Below are 18,982 nucleotides of genomic sequence, written 5' to 3'. Positions count from 1 at the left end.
CTTAGAAATTGAGTGTCGCTTCTGAAAATTTTTGTACAGCCTTGGTGGGTAAATAGCTGACCAGGTGACCAGCCAGGTGGTTATGTTTTGACACTTAATCATTTGAACATTCACAAAACGCGTTCAACAAAATGCTATAGTCTGACATTTGGGTTTGCATCAGACAACTCAAGCGTGGCAACCGAAAACTGTGCGAGAAACATACGGATACTGTAATTTGCTGAATCGGTTTCTGGACAAATCGTCCTCTTAATTTTGGGGTGTTGTGTTTTTTATTTGTTACAGTCCCTCCAGAGAGCACTGTAATCACGGCCAGCCACACAGAGCTGTACTTTGAAGAGCCCGCCGAATTCGTGTGCACAAGTCGGGGCTCGCGTCCCGCTGCGGAAATCCGCTGGTTCCTGGGTTCCAGCCCTGTAGAGCCTCTCCTTTACCGCACCACGACGGACGGCAACGTCACGACCAGCTTCGTTCTCGTCACGCCCACAAAAGAGCGTAATGGCGAACGGCTTAAGTGCACGGCCTTCAACAAGAGCCTCCGCGGGGGCGAGCTCTCCTCTGAGACACTCTTGGAGATCAAGTGTAAGTACGCGCCCTTTGCAGTTCTGTACATTGCGCCATCATGGACACCAAAAACTTGGCGTTGGAATTTTCCCTATATAGGTGGTATTTGCTTCAGGGAATGCAATTGCGAACCGGGTGTACCGCCGTGAAACGGGGACGTTTATATTCAGAACGAATGCAAACTCTTTCCTAGATACCGGAAGACGTCACAAGCAGCTGTTCACATGCTGAAAATGTGGAGTGCTCTTGAACGGGATCAGTGGTCGATTTCTCTCTAGTGGCTGGAATTGAAAAGCCGGATGTTGGCTTCATCAAGCGAATAACGCGCTCTACCAACAGGGCCAAAGTTTCTGGCGATCATTGACCTGAAGAGGCAGATTTGCCTGCCTCATGTACGTCTGTGGATTTTTACCACCTTGAAGTTCGTAAGTTATGAAGAAATAAAAACTGCACGATGTCGCGGGTTCGATTCCCGGCCGCGGCGGCCGCTTTTCTGATGGAGGCGAAAAGCAAAAACGCCCGTGTGTACGATATTTCGGCGCCCGTTAAAGATCCCCAGGTGGTCAAAATTAATCCGGAGCCCTCCACTACGGCGCGCCTCATCGCCTGCGCTGCGTCGGCTCGTTGAACCCTACAATCAATCAATCATCAAGAAATAAAAAATTAATTACAAAAGTAAAATATTATGAATCCATACTTTTTTTACTCCTGCAATCGCGTTTGCTTTGGCGGATCGTCGCAATATTCAACCTTTCGTTATTTTAGGCGGATGCGTTGATGTGCACCCTGCTCTTATACGCAATGAGAAGTAACGTATGTTTGGTTTTTGTTTATTAATTATACTCTGCGACGTCGCCATTTTAAATAGTCGATTTTGTGAAGCGAATATGTGTTATTGCAATTACTGCATAAGAAACCGCTCATTCATAAAATCTGCGTTGTATCGCGTGCGTACTTCAGATGACCCGGAGGTAAAGCACCTTGGTACCGTCTTTCTTGATCTATATCTCTTAACAGCGGGCTGCTTCGTTTCTGCCAACAGGATGCCACTTCCTCCTCATGTTTTTATGAATCCTTGCAATATTTGTGCTGCAAATGTCCCTGCGGTTGCTTCTTTAGAACTGTTTGATATACCCGTTTACTCGAATTACTCTTTCTTTTCTGACTACTTTGTATTCTTGAGTTTGAAAATAAGCTCCTTGATGATTTACCACGATTTCTACCAGTTCTCGGCCTCCTTCAGCTAACACTCAATTTTGAATTATCCTAATTTGGAGGCCATTCCGTACGCCACCGTTTTTTTCCCTCTTCACTACAGAAGCGACTTCCACTACATTTTTTTCCCTCTAATCAGATCAAGTTCTATTCTGCTTCTTACGACCCTGTGATCGTATTCATTGACATTCCCTAGCACCTTATACCCTTCAAAATACCTAGACTATCGCTTGTAGGTTATCACTCGAATGAAGTAGACTTCAGTTTGCGTTTTTAGATGCGACTGCATCTTATTCACTCGCCTTGTCCCTGCATCCGGCGTCGTCGTCATCGGCGTCCGCCCCTCCCCCATTCTCCTCGCCGCGCTAGCTGCGCTCTCCGCCGCTCACCTCCTCTCCTCTCCGATGCCCCTCTCTCGCGAGGGGCATTGGATTGGATTCGAATTAATCGGCTTGGCTTGGCTTGGCTTGGCTTGGATTGCGTTGGATTGGATTTGGATTGGATTGGATTAAAGTGGATTGTTTTGGATTGTGTTGCGTCATAGCCGAGGCAGACGCACTGGCGCCGGCGCATGTGCAGTACTCTTTCTTCCGCGGTCTCCTCTCCTTCGGGCGCGCTGCGCATATAACCGGTGTGCCGCTCTCCGGCAGCCTTTCGGTCGACGGTTGCTCTCCGCTTGCGCTTGAACCCCCCTCAGCGTCGCATCACAACAAGGTTCCCGCGACGGGAGGTGGGCGTAATTTTCCCTTCGGGATTGTCGGTACCTTTGTCGGCACATAGAATGAGTACGTCGCATTGGCGGTAATCCGAAATTTTAAACGGCATGTTCAGCTGCATGCTTCTCTCCCAATAATATATACCCTCACTGTAGTGTACCGAGTGGTTACCTTATCCAGTGCGGATGAGGCATCGGAGTTAAAAACCGCGAACACGCTCTTTTCCGAAGATTGATGTGTTTTCATAGAGTACACAAAACAGACTTAGTCCTCTTTTAAAGCTTCTTCGCAACACGTTCAGCCTCATCCCTAATTCTCTAAAAGTCTTCCAGATTAGCACCTCATCATTTCTGTATTAAGAATCCTACGCGAATCTCATTCCCATCGTTAGGAAAGAATGTCCCGCTATTCAACACCCAAAGACCTCCGAGACTTTTCTAACCTAGCAATAGGCCATGACATTTAGTTAAATGCCTGGGAAGAACTACACTTGCACAGCTAAGCTGCTCTTTTTTACACAGTCATAAAGTTAAAAGTTTTCACGTGCAAGGTGCAGTGGTGGCCTGTAGAATCCCGGGGACTGTTAACAGCTTCTGCTCCATCTTTGGTCTTACCCCGACCTTCGTCGGGTGCTCTATAGTGGTAAAACCGGAGGGACGGCTCAAAAATGGGAAGGCTCTACCAAAAAACAACTACACCAGGGGGGCCAGACTATGTTCTGTTTAGAGTCTGCTTTTTATGTTGGGGAACCATTCTGTTGCCGTGCGGTTTCCAGTTGCGAAGTTTTAAAAAGCCCCCGATAGATATTCTAGCAACAACGAAACAAATCCCAAAGAACGTGCACAAATAGGACGAGTTAAAAGTGTGACACCGGTGAGGATCAATAACAACAAATCGTAGTTGCGGTTTGGCAAGCAGACTTGAATTTTTACGGGTATGTTTAACACGAATTTTGCAATAGCAGCCAGATTTTCTAGCCCGTTCCCCCGGCACGTCTCTTTCTCTATGCCGCTGCTATATATACCCGTGAAAAGTCAGTCTAGCTTACTTCGTTGAAAATATTCGTCTCGCAAGATTCGCTGTCGTTTTCTGACTGCAATGGGACATTGAGGTGCGCATAAGGCGGGTATTTTTGTTCGCCGATTTATGAAGGCAATCAACTGGCGTATATAACGCCTAGGCGTGCTCAGGCGCTTACAACTGTTAATTGACACAAAGACTTTCTTTGAACTTTTGTCACGTTCAGACTACTTCCTTTATGAGAGCGAACGACAAGTACAGCTTGCAAAACATAACCAAAGTTTGAACTGTAGCCGCTACGGTGGCCTGACTCTCATCGCATATGCGTTCTTGCTTTAATTCTTCTTGTGTTGGGGCGTTTATGGTCGTGCGCTCGGGAGAAAACAAGCATGTTTGTTCAAAAATGTCCTCTCGTGTGTGTATCAGTGGCCGGGCTTATTCGCAAAAGGTAGTGGATCTGCGCTCGAATCACATGCACAGAAATCCAATAGCTAGGCCAAAGTACGCAGCCATTGCTGAGGTTCTATGTAGAGCCCCATAGCGCCATCGCACACTTCTTTAAAACATCCTTTTATTAAGTAACATCGCGACGCGAGGCGCAGAAATCAACAATAACTGCTCTTATTTTATTTTCCCTTTGCAGTTATAAAACCATAACACATGTTTTCTCAGTTCTTTCGTGAATGTCTTAGTTGCGCACTGTTTTAGTGTGCATCAATGGACTTCCATCCAGCAGTCAACCTTAGAAAGTAGACAAGTTCATGATGCACCGACCGCATATAGCATGGACTGACTAGCAGAAGTTGGACTCGGCACAATATTAATACCTTATCTTGCCAGGTGCGTGTTTGTATTCGCACGTAGAACACTGGTCCTCTAGATCTGTGCAACATGTGCCCATTTTGTGTATAAGCGCTGCTATCAAGCGGATCTTAGAACATCACAGCCGGTCAGTCATCGATCAATAGCACACTCCGGTTTCCGTTCGGTTTTTTTCCATGTTTACTTAATGCGTGTACGCAGAGGAGAATGGTCATTTACCGTGCATGAAGCAATTGTCAAGTTCAACATTGGTAGAACGAAATTTCAAAGAAACTAAAATATAAGAAAACAAAAAAAATACGGAAAACAGCCAACAATGTAGCTCCCCGCGTTTCCGTAATAGTGCAGGTTTCACGAAAGCTCACCTGTAATCGTTATAATAGCGTGAAATTGAGAAAACTGGTCGAGCTAAATTTTTAAAGCCAGAAAACAGTAAAAATAAAAAAAACAAAAATGCCGCAACATTTACCACACTGCATTTCCATGATAATGCAGACCTCGCAGAAATTTCACCTGTAATCATTATAATAACGGAAACAGAGATAATGAGGTCGAACTGAATTTGTAAAACGAAAAAATGAGAAAAGTCCATACAGAACATGTATACGTGCAACGGTGTCATAAGAAAAGGACTACATACTAGTTTTTTGGTAGTGTTTGTTACATGCAACGCGGAAATGATCCCATCCAGAGAAAAGCATTGTCCTGTGAACATCCTTGCGATTGCAACCTACTTTCTGAAACCCTAATCGTGTTACAAGCGGTACGCTTACCCGTCTAATTTGATTATTTTAAGGAAACAAAAATTTAGCCGCAGTCATTTACTGAGGGCATCAGTGTTCTTCCAGTGCGGATTTTACCCTAGGCAACCAGGTGTACGCGTCTAGGTTAGGATGACGTTGTAAAGCATTTCTGCTCCCAAAGTTTTTTCGCTATACATAAACTTAAGAACTTTCTACGGGGTGAGTTGGTGGGAATTTTGCAGCATGGTTGACCTTTGTAACATGGGGCCCCATCGACTTTAAATTTGGTGCATGCTTCTTTTAACCGGTCATTAAGACAGCGGCCAGTCTGTTGATGTACAACCTGCCGCATTTCAAGAGAATGTCGTAAACTACTTTTTGTAGCCACTGCACGTACAGAGTAACATGTTTCTTTAGACACCCTGATTTCTCATCAACGACGGGGGACACCATGCCGATTAGCAACCTTGTGACTTTTATTTACTGGACTCACTCACTCACTCACTTACTCACTTATATAATTACTGATTTCTTTACTTACTAACTGTGTACTCACTGTACTTGGGACATTCGTTTTTCATCTCTCCGTAAAACCTGCAGACAAGCCGCAAGTGACGCTGGAGTTCGGAGCGGGCCTGAGGGAGTCAATGATATACGAGGGCCACGACATCTTCTTCGTCTGCAACGCGTCTGCCTACCCAAGCATCACCGACGTCGTGTGGAAGTTCAATGGCGCTCCGCTGCCACCGCATCAGTTGCAGGAGCCGCAACAACCACAGCCCAGCGGTGGCAACACCTCGGGGTTTTCGTCCCCTTCCCCGCTGTATGTTGGGCGGGGGCCCCTCATCGTGAACCAGCGGTACCTGGTCCTCCGCAACGTCCAGTCTACCGACTCTGGAAACTACTCCTGCACCGTCACCAACCCTGAGGGTGTAACCTCGTCCAAAACGCTCCAGATACGCATCCAGCGTGAGTGCTCTTTTAAAATTACTTTTGTCGTGAAAAACCGGGCCATCTTCGCTAACGTGAAACCTTGACAGTGGCGGAGCACGCAGCGTATCAGTGTATTCTTGGCGGCTTGGTGTTTTTGTTTACGGAGATGAAACCGTTTGGGGTAGAGGTATGCAGCCTTGCTTTAAAAGTCCCTTGCATGTGTAGCACGAAGCGTTCCGCGAGACGCTGAAAAAAGGGTCCAGGTGTGTTCTTTTAGTACGCATTTTTGGCCCCGGAGATGAAACGTCCTAGCGCGAGGCGTCGTAAAATTAGTGCTCCCATGTGTTCAGTTAGTACGCGCTACTTTTTAGCGCGAGGCGTTGGAAAACGAGTAGTCCGTTGTATTCGTACAGTGACTACTTGAAACGACAACGCCGACAGCCCAAGCCCCTAAGGGGTTCGTCCCTGAAAGAAAGCAATATTTAAATTTCGGCAATTAAAGCTCTGAATTTTATGTGTGGTACATAGTAAAAAAATTAAAGCCATTAAACTCAATGTGAACGCTGTCGTAAGTGCAGAGCAATCATTCACCATAATGGGCTGTAGCACTGTTATCCGCTCACTGCTACCACACGGTGCAATTAAAATTTCCCGCCTTCACAACGCTCGCGTAACCCCTGCCTGAAACTGCGCCAGGAGGAGTTCTATTCTTTTCGTGTTTGCTTTTCCTCCCGCACCTGCCAGCGTCACACTGCCAGTTTTTTTTCTCTTCCTATCGTAAAAACTAACCCAACGAGCGTTCCTAACTAAATGAATGCGGGTGCGTCCGGTTATTTACGTATATTTTGCCTCCAATAGCCGTACAGTTTTCTTTGCGCTAAATATCGGGGATATGTATGACAAGCGCCATCGGTTCACGAGTTTCCAACACTTATCACTATATAAACCGCTCAGCTTTCGAAACCTCTGGGTTATGCCGCGACGAGAGCCTCTACGACGCAACGCCGAGTGGCTCTTCTTTGGGTCCACAGAGTAAGCTACGATGACAATGGGAGCCCCTCAAGTGCTCTGCACTTAAAATTCTTTTGCGGACACATGCTTGGAAGTGTAAGCGACTCTTTTCTCTAAAGAAAGAGACGGGTGATCGGGCTGTGCTAGATCGTGACTATACTGAGGTAGCAAATGCCGATGTGCGCGTTCTGCGGTGTGCGATCCCGTTTTCCTTAACACGTATTACCGCCCCTTAGTCTGTATTTCGGAATTCGAGAAAATGATATGCAACTACTCACTGACAGGTATATTCGCGAGTCAGCTCGTTGATTTGTATGAAAAAGCACTCCAGCCACAAAAGTAAGTATTAGAATAGAGAGTTGAGCTAGTTTGCGAATTTCCATTTCGAGAAATAAAACGTCAATGGACGCGCTGGCTCTGTAGTTGAGGGGCTGTGGCGCTGAGCACATGGTCGCGCGTGTGATTCCGACTGTGGCGTACGTGTTTGCGACGGAGGCGAAGTACGGCAACGCTCATGGTTCAATATTTCGGAGCTAGTTAAACGGCGCTGGTTTGCCAAATTCTCCTTAGCTCCACAACATCACGCTTAGCCGAGATGTAGTCTTGTCGCCCAAAACACAAAAAACGTAAATTTGTAAAAAGGGCTACGCGAGCCAGCGAAATTTTAGTTTGGATGGTTTGGTTTAGTTTGGAAATTTTTAGTTTGGAGTAACCGATCCCCGAGGCAGAGTTTACTCACTGACCCATTCATTTCGAAGCTTAAATCTGTGTCGTACGTACAATTCCTGGACGTCCAGTGCTAAAAGAACTACTATTGGTTCAGAGTACAAGCCCGTTCCGGCAATTTCAGCAGCATTCTTTTCTCGCGCACGAATATCGACTAACACAAAGCACACCTTCAAAGTCGTAAAACAGTGATATGGGATCATTTGTGATGGCTCCAAAGCCTTTCTTTGAGTGCCGAATTGGCCTCTATTTTACGTAAATATGCTAACATACCGACATTTGTGTGGCCTATTTTCACCAGAAAAATCAAATTACTTTCCGACAGCCCAAGATATGTAGCTATTTTCATCGCAAGTCAAAAATGTATCCCATAATACGCTTCCGAAGGAAATACGAACTGAGCCTATATATGCCTACACGACAGTGTTTCACGCCTATATATGCCTAAATGACATCTTTCAGTGTTTTTTAAGGGCACCTAAAATCCTCGTTTATTTCTGCCGAAAGTGCCTGTCTGTAGTAAAGAGTGAGTGAGTGAGTGAGTGAGTGAGTGAGTGAGTGAGTGAGTGAGTGAGTGAGTGAGTGAGTGAGTGAGTGAGTGAGTGAGTGAGTGAGTGAGTGAGTGAGTGAGTGAGTGAGTGAGTGAGTGAGTGAGTGAGTGAGTGAGTGAGTGAGTGAGTGAGTGAGTGAGTGAGTGAGTGAGTGAGTGAGTGAGTGAGTGAGTGAGTGAGTGAGTGAGTGAGTGAGTGAGTGAGTGAGTGAGTGAGTGAGTGAGTGAGTGAGTGAGTGAGTGAGTGAGTGAGTGAGTGAGTGAGTGAGTGAGTGAGTGAGTGAGTGAGTGAGTGAGTGAGTGAGTGAGTGAGTGAGTGAGTGAGTGAGTGAGTGAGTGAGTGAGTGAGTGAGTGAGTGAGTGAGTGAGTGAGTGAGTGAGTGAGTGAGTGAGTGAGTGAGTGAGTGAGTGAGTGAGTGAGTGAGTGAGTGAGTGAGTGAGTGAGTGAGTGAGTGAGTGAGTGAGTGAGTGAGTGAGTGAGTGAGTGAGTGAGTGAGTGAGTGAGTGAGTGAGTGAGTGAGTGAGTGAGTGAGTGAGTGAGTGAGTGAGTGAGTGAGTGAGTGAGTGAGTGAGTGAGTGAGTGAGTGAGTGAGTGAGTGAGTGAGTGAGTGAGTGAGTGAGTGAGTGAGTGAGTGAGTGAGTGAGTGAGTGAGTGAGTGAGTGAGTGAGTGAGTGAGTGAGTGAGTGAGTGAGTGAGTGAGTGAGTGAGTGAGTGAGTGAGTGAGTGAGTGAGTGAGTGAGTGAGTGAGTGAGTGAGTGAGTGAGTGAGTGAGTGAGTGAGTGAGTGAGTGAGTGAGTGAGTGAGTGAGTGAGTGAGTGAGTGAGTGAGTGAGTGAGTGAGTGAGTGAGTGAGTGAGTGAGTGAGTGAGTGAGTGAGTGAGTGAGTGAGTGAGTGAGTGAGTGAGTGAGTGAGTGAGTGAGTGAGTGAGTGAGTGAGTGAGTGAGTGAGTGAGTGAGTGAGTGAGTGAGTGAGTGAGTGAGTGAGTGAGTGAGTGAGTGAGTGAGTGAGTGAGTGAGTGAGTGAGTGAGTGAGTGAGTGAGTGAGTGAGTGAGTGAGTGAGTGAGTGAGTGAGTGAGTGAGTGAGTGAGTGAGTGAGTGAGTGAGTGAGTGAGTGAGTGAGTGAGTGAGTGAGTGAGTGAGTGAGTGAGTGAGTGAGCGAGCGAGCGAGCGAGCGAGCGAGCGAGCTCACCCGTAAGTCAGTCTGTATGCAGCTTGCCTTGGTGGAGCTGAATTGAATAACGCCTTTTTGAATGGCTATGCTCGTGCTTGTTTCGGATTGCATTCTCCGATTGCTTGTAGGGTTTAACGCACCGACGCAACGCAGGAGATGAGACGCGCCGTAGTGGATGGCTCGGGATTAATTTTGACCACCTGGGGATATTTAACTTGCGCCGAAATGTCGTACACACGGGCGTTTTCGCTTTTCGCCTCCATCGGGAAAGCGGCCGCCGCGGCCGGGTTTTAGGTCACGTTCTTCATTGGTACGGTTCGCATTGCGTTTCAGTACGAGTCAAATTAAATAAAGCCTTTCTAAATGGGCATTGCATGTGCTTGTTTCAGACTCGCCCCGCTGCCTGAACGCCCAGCAGCAGCACCACGCCAAGGTGGTGTACACGGCGCCCTTCGAAGAGGTGTCCCTGTCGTGCGACGTGGAGGCGGACCCGAGCACCAACATCTCGTTCCGCTGGGCCATGAAGGAAATCCACAACCGGGCAGCCCTGAGCACGGGGGCCTCTTCTTCGGCGGCGGCGGCGGGGGTGGGCGAAGCGGCGCAGCGCGAAACAGCCTTCGCGCGCGACTTCGACGGCATGGCGCGCGCATTCGCATCCCGTAGCGTGCTCACGTTCGTGCCGCTGCCGGAGGAGCTGCACTCCACGTTTCAGTGCTGGGCCAAGAACCCCGTGGGAATACAAAAGAAGCCCTGCCTCTTCCGGCTCGTTCCCAAGGGTAAGACGTCCTGCCTTGATACATTGTTATCCTCACTTTGGCGGCCAGTGCCACCATGGCAAGACGAAAGAGGTAGTCTGCAGTATTCTGAAACCAATGAAAGCACGAGTGCCGGTTTGCAAGAGCATAGTTTCTCAAAAAAAAAACCCTAATTCGGAAGATATATGTAGGGTTACCTTCTCTTCGTCAACTCAAATGCACGGAAACGTCAGAACTAGAGGCCGGATTTTTAGGGAATTAGAAATGTCATTTAAAATGTCATAGGGAATTAGAAATGTCATAAAAATGTCATTAGGATATTAAAAATGTCAATAGGCTGGGAAAGTAACGTTTTAGCCTCCCAACGTCGCAAATATAGCACGATAAATTTTCTCATTTATGCCAATAATTTCAAACGAACATGTGCGCGGCCTGTCTACGACAGGAAACGATCGTGTGTATTGTTACGATGGCACAAAGGCGCCAACAGTTGAACATAGCCGTTCAGTTGTCACATGAAATAGTTGAGCTAAGTTAGGTGCATTATCTAAATTCAACAAGCACACTGCCACGCCACCCATGGTCGATGTCCCTGGTTGCTTTTTATAGCAACACATATTATGAAGAAAGCACAAAAAAAGTATACTTGAGACGTGGAAATGCTGATTTCAAGAAGCGCTACGTTGTGTCTGCCTAACGTGAATAAATTACTGCGCGACAAAAACTGACAAACAATAACCGCAAGAGAGAAGACCATATAATAGAACATAACGTTCTTACGTGAAGACTGTTACGTACAACTCTGGCAATATCATCACGGATATAATATTATACTATCCGATTTGTCCAATTAACACTGCCATACAAACTTCCACACATTGGAAGAGCATTTAAAAAAGGTGTTCAGCCGCCAAACCTATTTTTTAAGGAAAAACGTACGTTAGAGTCCGTTGGCAATATGAAGTTGAAGGTGTAAGGAAATGCGCGTGCGCACTAATATTTCACCGTTGCATCTTCATTGTAGGAGTGATCTGCTAACAGCTAACCAAGGCGTGTTCAGGGTTCGACCACGGCGTTGAAAATACATTTGGATTAGAGTTTGCTTCTAGAACCGATGATACAACTCCACATGTTTGAAGAAATGTGTTTCGATAGTACGCAGATCGTAGCGTAAGAGTGTGAAAATTGTGGAAGCGATATCAAACTACACCACCTCCAGGTTTTTTATTTAAAACTGCTTTTTGTCACTCAGAGTAAGTGTCCCATTTCAATGCTGCTAGCTGTTCTTTCGATGGTTGGTTGAACTAGAGGGCTAGGTTGAACAAGAGGTCTACGTTGAACTTTACAGAGTCTATAATACCAATGGTGTTTGGTAACATTATTAAATATCACAAACTACACACGAAAGAAAACTGTGCCTTTCAATAGTGTCCATATAACGCCGATTTTGGAAATTAGGAATTTGTAGACACTTGTAAGCATTTAGGCACACATAACAAAGTAGACATTTATAGACACTATAAAAACACCACAAAAGCCCTTGCTCATGCTAACATATATGAAAATGGTGCAATAGGAGTAAATTGAACGAAATTCGGATTTGCTTGTAATCCGGCTCGTAGTCATGACAATTGAGAACATAAACATGCGCCTAAGTACTATTTGACGAAGAGAATTCAGCACAGCTTGATGGCCTAAATGAGTAACCAACAATGATGTTGGAATATGAAAATATTCTGTGATAGTTTCGGCATTCTGAAGATCAAAATGACTGAATGTAAAATTTTCGTTGCACGACTGACATCCCATTGGCTATTTACTTCGTATGCCACCAGTTTGACTCTGAAGTGTTTTTTTAATAAACCATTGTAATGACGGTGCAAGAATGGATCTGGTAAGCCACCTCTGACATTAATGTGTCAGTCGAGTTTCACTGTAACAGCCATCATTTATTTATTTTTTTGTTTATTCACAATTTCTTACCGGCTCCTAGGAGCATTGAGTAAGAGGGGGTAAATACAAAACTATTTGCAACAGCAATAAAGTAACATCAAAGGTTAAAGACGATGTTGTACCGATGTTGTACATAAATCGCTATATGCATTAATACAGGTGATGCAAGCATACAAACACAGATACAAGCAAGTACAAGCAGGTACAAGCATACAAGCAAGGTAATAGTCTTAACGTTGCGTGACCGCAGGAACTGCAATAGCAGAAACATTCGCTTCGCTGCTACCCAACGCTGGGGCGTTGCCCCAAAGAAATAAATTTCAACTCAAAGACGCACAAAACTCACTATTCTACTAAATATTTAAACAGATGGTTTCCTCTCAGGTTGGTTATACTTGATCGGTTTCCTAATTTATAACTTCGTAATGAGGGTTAGCTACAGCGACAATGGTATTCTGCAGGTGCACGTTTCAAGCGCCGGTAATATTATAGAGATAGGAACTATGGCGGTAACATTCCAAACTTCCTCTCTCCACGCTGACGCTTTCGCAGAGACACCGAGCATTGTGCGCGAGTGTCAGCTGCTGAACAAGACGCTGACGTCCCTGCTGATTGAGTGTCAGCGGCGCAGCGACGACCACCACACCTTCGTGATGGAGCTGCACGATGCCAGCAGCAACCTGCTGGTGAGGCGAGTCACGTCGACGACACCTCGCTTCCAGTTGAGCGAGCTCCACCCAACCAACTACTACACCATTCTGGTCTACACCACCAACGGTGTTGACACAAGCCGAACCCTCAACATCTCAATTTCGTCGACGCAGGCCGCTATGGCGAATACGTGTAAGTCACCTGAATTTTTTCAGGATACTTTTTTATAATTGAAAAGTTGTTAGAGTTTTGGTTTGGGCTAGTTGGTAGCGGTAATCCACGACTTCGTGTAGAGCAAAAAAAAAAAAAACGACAGAGGACAGAGGGAGTTGTGTCCTGTGTGATGAAAAGTTGTGTAATGAAAATGTGTTTCTAGAGATCCGTACTGACGGTTCTATAGGCATTTTATTAAAGGGATATTCGCGGCCACTTCCAAAAAAAGTTGCATCTGGACCGAATTTTCTTCTCTAACGTAACGCAGCGTTACGTCACCTAAATAACTTAAGAAACAGAAAGCAATCACATAAAGCACCGAAACCATAAGCTATGAAAATTTTAATGGAATGTAAGAAGAGAAGAAAACAAAACAAGAGACGCACTTGAACCACTGCCCGTGGTAGTAAGAATCTAAGACGTAACATCTGCGCTGCAACATTGGACGTTGTGCACTGTACCAATCCAGTCATAAAAATTTGAACCTTGTCGGACGGCACTAGACATAAGTGCAACGCCGAGTTGGAGCGCCGTGGAACAGCACTCCAGACACTTCCTACTTCAAAATTTTGAAAACCTATGCAAAAGGGAAGGATAATCAAAAGAACAAAGCATTGCATCACCGGTTGCTATTTCTGTATTACGGTCTGTGTTGCTGTTGTATGTGGCAATTGTACGCGTAGTTTTAACGCACCTTATTTTCACGAGTAAAGTCACGTATATTGGCTTAGAAGTCGTTGCCCCAATTGCATATCTATAACGCACTAATACTTTTGTAGGAACGGTGAAAAGAAAAGAAAAGTTGGCTAGCTTACTAATAAATTGCACGGCGCGCCTGGAAGATCCGTGAATATTTTCTTGATGCGCTTTTTTCATTACATAACCTGGGCACAACCAGAGTATGACGAAGCCAGATCCGGTAGCAATCTTGTGAGATACGGGTTTAGCTTGTACGAATCTTTTTACGTTAAACGTTTGTTGCGTTGATACAATATTAAGCAAAAACCCGGGTAAAAACGGAAAACGAGGAAAAGAATAGTCACACACACACTTCACAAACAACTTGTTCAGCCCCACCAAAAAACTTTTGACTTCTATTTTGGGTGTGAGGGTACTGGGTGTCCCTCCTGAAAAAGGCATAGTGCTGCATTCCAAAGTCTCCCGAGAGAATGAATGCTGAGCGAGCATAAAAGAGGCGGGTTCGTCTACGATGCGTGGCAAGGCTCCGACGCGTAAGGCATGCGCACAGAAAACAAAAAAAGAAACTTGTCCTGATGAAGGCAAGTTTCTTTTCCTAAACGGTGGCAAAACTCGAAGTCGCTGCCTAGTTACGCATATATATATATATATATATATATATATATATATATATATATATATATATATATATATATATATATATATATATATATTTATATATATATATATATATATATATATATATATATATATATATATATATATATATATATATATATATATATATATATATATATATTTATATATATATATATTTATATATATATATACAGGTACCCTACCTGCCTATCAGTGGCAAATTATACGCACCAGAATCACGCTAAACATTTAAAGAAGATAGCGCTTTACATCAGTTGTGTCCAACATAGAAGTCTTTTTACGAAGGTTGAGACGACGACTCTTTTTGTGGGGCAGACAACTGCAGCAATGGCAGGCCGTAGTTTATAACGCGAGCTATGGCGATGTCCTGGTATAATAATCTTATACAGACCTATTTGGATAGTGAACCAGGCGGGTTGGTATTTATTGCACCCGCAACAGTGGCAAAAACTGATCAGGATTCAGCAATGGCATCACGTTACTAAAAGAACGGCCTAAGGGTCCAATAAAAACTTCCCATTGCTAGTTATGATTGACGTCTTATTCATGAATACTGGTAGCGTAACTGGAAATGCATTTGCAACGGCGGAGACCATAACGGTAATCTGTCTGACCTTCCATATTCCCCGTCCCCCCCCCCCCCAAAAAAAAACAGCGGACAATATTTCATTTTGCTTGTCTGTTTGTCTTTTCACTACAGTTGAAAAAGGAGTGGGGCTGTCTCAGGTGAGCCTAGGTGCCATCCTGGGACCTCTCGCTGCAGTTATCGTCATTCTTGGATCCGCCATCTGCATAGCCTACTTCTGCAAACGACATCACAGGCGAAGGGTAAGCACATTTAGCTCCTACCACCGAGGACAATTCGCTGCACGAAATGGGTGCATCGCGCGTATTGTGCCCAAGGAAGTTTTACAGGGTGGTTCCATTTTGATTGTCTGCATCCATAAATAAACCATTCGGGAAATGTTAAGGTACATGTGCGGTGTACTTTAACCCACTTGTAACGTACTACACGCTTCACGGAAATATATTTCTTAAGTGTTTTCACCCGGCAAATGCCCTTTCTAGGCCAGCAACATCTTTACTTCACCTCCGACCGCCTGAGCGGGAGACTGGCTGCTGATTCTGAATGTTGTTCGTTCGAGTTGGTAGGCGTTTTGATTGAGGCGAAAAACAAGAACGGCCGTGTTTCTAGGTTTAGGCTTTCGTCATGTATCTTCGGATTGAAGAAATGAATAAATTAGACGCTAACTGCGTAGTATATGTAAAGTTTCACTAAAAATTAGTAGTGCTCAGAATATTTGAACTCTCGGTAAGGAAAGACATATTCGACATACATTTCTATGCTTGGCTTGACGGTAAAAGTGATGTACCGCCGGTAAGGCGTCTCCATGAGAATTTTAGTGCCACATGAAAAAACTGCCTAGCTAGTAGCAAAGAAGTTATACTACCAGTGTTATCTGAATTTGTATCTTACACGTTAATGTTATCACATGCGGTATAATTATGTAACAATTAACACCGTCATGAGCGAAGTCATACCTCCCGTTTTAAACGGGTAATAGTGGTCTGCATCAGATGAGTGTAGTTAAGCCTCTAAATGCCAGCCTAAGCCAAATGAAATTCCACATACTTCTTTGGATTCATGAAACAAGTCAAGGTCACATGCAGACTAGCAGGAGCTATTTGTTGGCAAAAATGATTTCTGTGCTTCCATCGTACAGTACTGCGCTGCTTTACTTCTACTGCATACATCCGAGTATTTGTAATATTTTCTGTCCGCGATTCTCAAGAAAATATTGATGTCGCTCTTTTCGCGTCGCCGATGTTGATCGCCTTGTGTGCGTTTCTGTGGCTGCTCTCAACCCGCTTGGGACATAGGCACGTTCTCAGCGCGCAGACAGCGCGTGGCATTTCGCAGCCATTAGAAAGTTAGGTCTACACTACTTTGCGCAAGGCAAGACCTAAATACCAGACATATGCTTTTCTCAGGCTGCACAACCTATACTTTAAGTGTTACGTTACACGCTGAGTTTTTCTAGTGCACAACATGAGCCCCGGAATGCTGATGCTGTAAGCATAACTTACATGTTATGAGGGCGAAGATAGTGACATTATAAATTGATTGTGGTCTACGCAATGAAGCGGATCTGAGTTGACAAAAAAATTTAATAAAGGTGTGCCCTTAGTCACCCAACTATATGAATTTTGTAGTGCTACAAAAATGTAAACAGCAGCTCATACAGCCTGAGGGGTTTCTAAAACATTAATTTCCCCATCAAACAGAGTTTGATTTCAATGCTTACGTGGCTGCCTTCGTTCAAGCGACACCATTACCACCATAAATACGTACCACACATAGAAAAAAAAATGAGTCCCTGGGGCAAGCTACAACATTACAACATTGAAATATGTTCCAGGTTTCTTCCCTAGGCAAAGTTAATTGCAAGCTTCTCACAGCTACTTAGGTCCGGTTATTAAATTGCGCCCTTCCCGGCCTCATGCTTGCGGGATAGTAACTTTGCAACGCAGCGCTACAACATTTCTTTTTTTGCACGCAGGAAAAGCCCAACGCCGACGACACGGTCACGTCAAGCAGAGCAGAGGAGAAGGCCGAGATGTTCTCAATCCCGCTGAGTCCCTCCCAGACAAAAGTAGATTGCAAGCGAGACGACATTGGTCCGGCCGTCGAAGTCGTCACCCACTATAACCGCGACATCGCCGAAAAGCTTCCGCTGCAGTGCTACGGAAGTGTACTATGATGTAGCGGAGGATGCACCGCCCCTTTCATCTACCCCTTGGTCACACTCTCCTGCCAGACTCCTCTTTACCACGTTCGAGATAATGTTTATAGGCAGACAATGAATGGCGCTCATCCATGGCACGTGCTCAGTTCACAAGTTTCGGTGCCCCCAAGTCTTTCGTTGCGTGTTTCTATAGGGCATTTACTCAAGAACACTTCAGAAGCCTGTACATACCTTGTAAACTTCGGACGCTCCAGTGTAATTATAACAGTGTAAATACATTTGGAGAGCACGCTAAAACACTCCAGTGGAAGTATGTAGTGAAACAAGTGAGATTTTACCAAAAAAAGTTGTTTTTTTGCGCGATTCCGTCTGACAGGTTCCTGTGAGTTGGGATTGATGCCGGTGCCTCCGAGCGTGAACACTAAGGTTGGGTTTTTCACAAAGAGCGCTCCCCGTTCTTATACACAGAACCATGGATCTAGTTAGCGGGTTAGCAAGCGAAGCGTACAAGAAAAAAGAAACACCACGCATTTGCACTGTTGCTCTAACAAAGGAGTTGCGATATCGCAATATCGACGTCGCATGGTGATTTTCAATGTCGTCGGGACCAAATGAGTGCCCAGCGTGAAGACACAGTTTGTTGAAATTTAGGGATCACGGACAAACAGGAACGTTATTGCTGCGTTTTACTGGAGTGGTAGGCTAATGGGAACGCACATAGTGGCTTTAAAATCTTTACAAAATACATTTATGTCTTACTTTGAAACCCCGTTCCCGAAATAGTGCAGCCACATTTAAGGTTGCAGAAAAACTGTCACCCTGTTTTTCTTTTATAAGGACCACAGCTAAATACCAATATTACGTGCACCTTGATATGTTTGCGCCTTACTCACAGTGGACAAACATCCTTTAATTTATTCCCCTCTACGAATGCTGTGGATCAGCGGGCTCCACCAGGGAATCCACTGGCTGGAACATGAGAAGACTGTGTGATGTAGAGCAGCTGAAACAAGCAAAAAAAAACACTACGATACCGGAAAACCGCACAAAGACAGCGGTATCAAGCATGTAAATGTTAGGCGAATTTAGTATTATCAACACGGAACATCGGCAGTTGTAGTGCGTTATCCAGTCAGGATGTAATCGTTAAAAATTATCCGGCGGTGCATGTTGGGGCATATACATCGCTATTGTTTGAATGTTCTCGATACCTGTATAAATACAATACGGTATATGTACATATTTCGAGGTTGCTTCTAAGGTTTCCTGTGACGCTACGTTTTCTCGGACATTTGTAATATAATCTTCTGAGTGTGTATATGTCCAGACTGTTTGTAAATAAAATATTTTTCCATGTGTCGTTTTCTATGTACAGGCTGCTCAGGACAGCTGTACCTTGCCTTACAAATTTTAAAACAATTCCTTGATCCCAAGCCATTCCAACATGTTTTCGATTAAACCCCACGCAAACGCAAATAATGCTTGTTACCTCATTTAGGTGAATTTTCAGAAGCATGTAGTTTAAGATATCATGTGAAACACTCTGCTTTACTGCCTCTTGGTAAAGTACGCATTCCTTTTTAAACTCAGTTTTAACCCGAAACGTGAGACCCCGTCGCAGAAAAACCAGCGTTGGCGGATTCGTCAAGGGTAAGTCGGAAAAATTTCTCGTGACTTCCTAAAGAAAGTTGAGAGATGGGCGAAATCTCCTCACTTCAAAACTGCGTCAAATTTGTGTCGGAACCTATTCTAAAAGAGCGGCAAACATCAGCAGAAACTGTGTCAAATCGATCGTCACACGTTCAAAGGCACTAAACCGCGAACAAGAAACG

General features: G+C 44.8%; 1 protein-coding gene across 1 annotated transcript in view; it reads left to right on the top strand.

Annotated features, from left to right (window-relative positions):
* Positions 1-18,597, top strand: part of LOC144137702 (uncharacterized) — a 159,927-nt gene extending 141,330 nt beyond the window's left edge. The window contains exons 5-10 of the mRNA XM_077669644.1: positions 286-582; positions 5,681-6,049; positions 9,862-10,248; positions 12,733-13,023; positions 15,104-15,231; positions 16,965-18,597. Coding sequence (XP_077525770.1) covers positions 286-582; positions 5,681-6,049; positions 9,862-10,248; positions 12,733-13,023; positions 15,104-15,231; positions 16,965-17,165 — 1,673 coding nt within the window. The 3' untranslated portion in view covers positions 17,166-18,597. The remainder of the gene's footprint in view (positions 1-285; positions 583-5,680; positions 6,050-9,861; positions 10,249-12,732; positions 13,024-15,103; positions 15,232-16,964) is intronic.
* Positions 18,598-18,982: the final 385 nt, after the last annotated feature.

The sequence above is a fragment of the Haemaphysalis longicornis genome, unplaced genomic scaffold (genome assembly GCF_048455015.1).
Source record: "Haemaphysalis longicornis isolate Haplotype H1 unplaced genomic scaffold, Haemaphysalis longicornis Haplotype H1 scaffold_47, whole genome shotgun sequence".
Taxonomy (NCBI): Eukaryota; Metazoa; Arthropoda; class Arachnida; order Ixodida; family Ixodidae; genus Haemaphysalis; species Haemaphysalis longicornis.
This window is presented reverse-complemented; position numbering and strand designations above follow the sequence as displayed.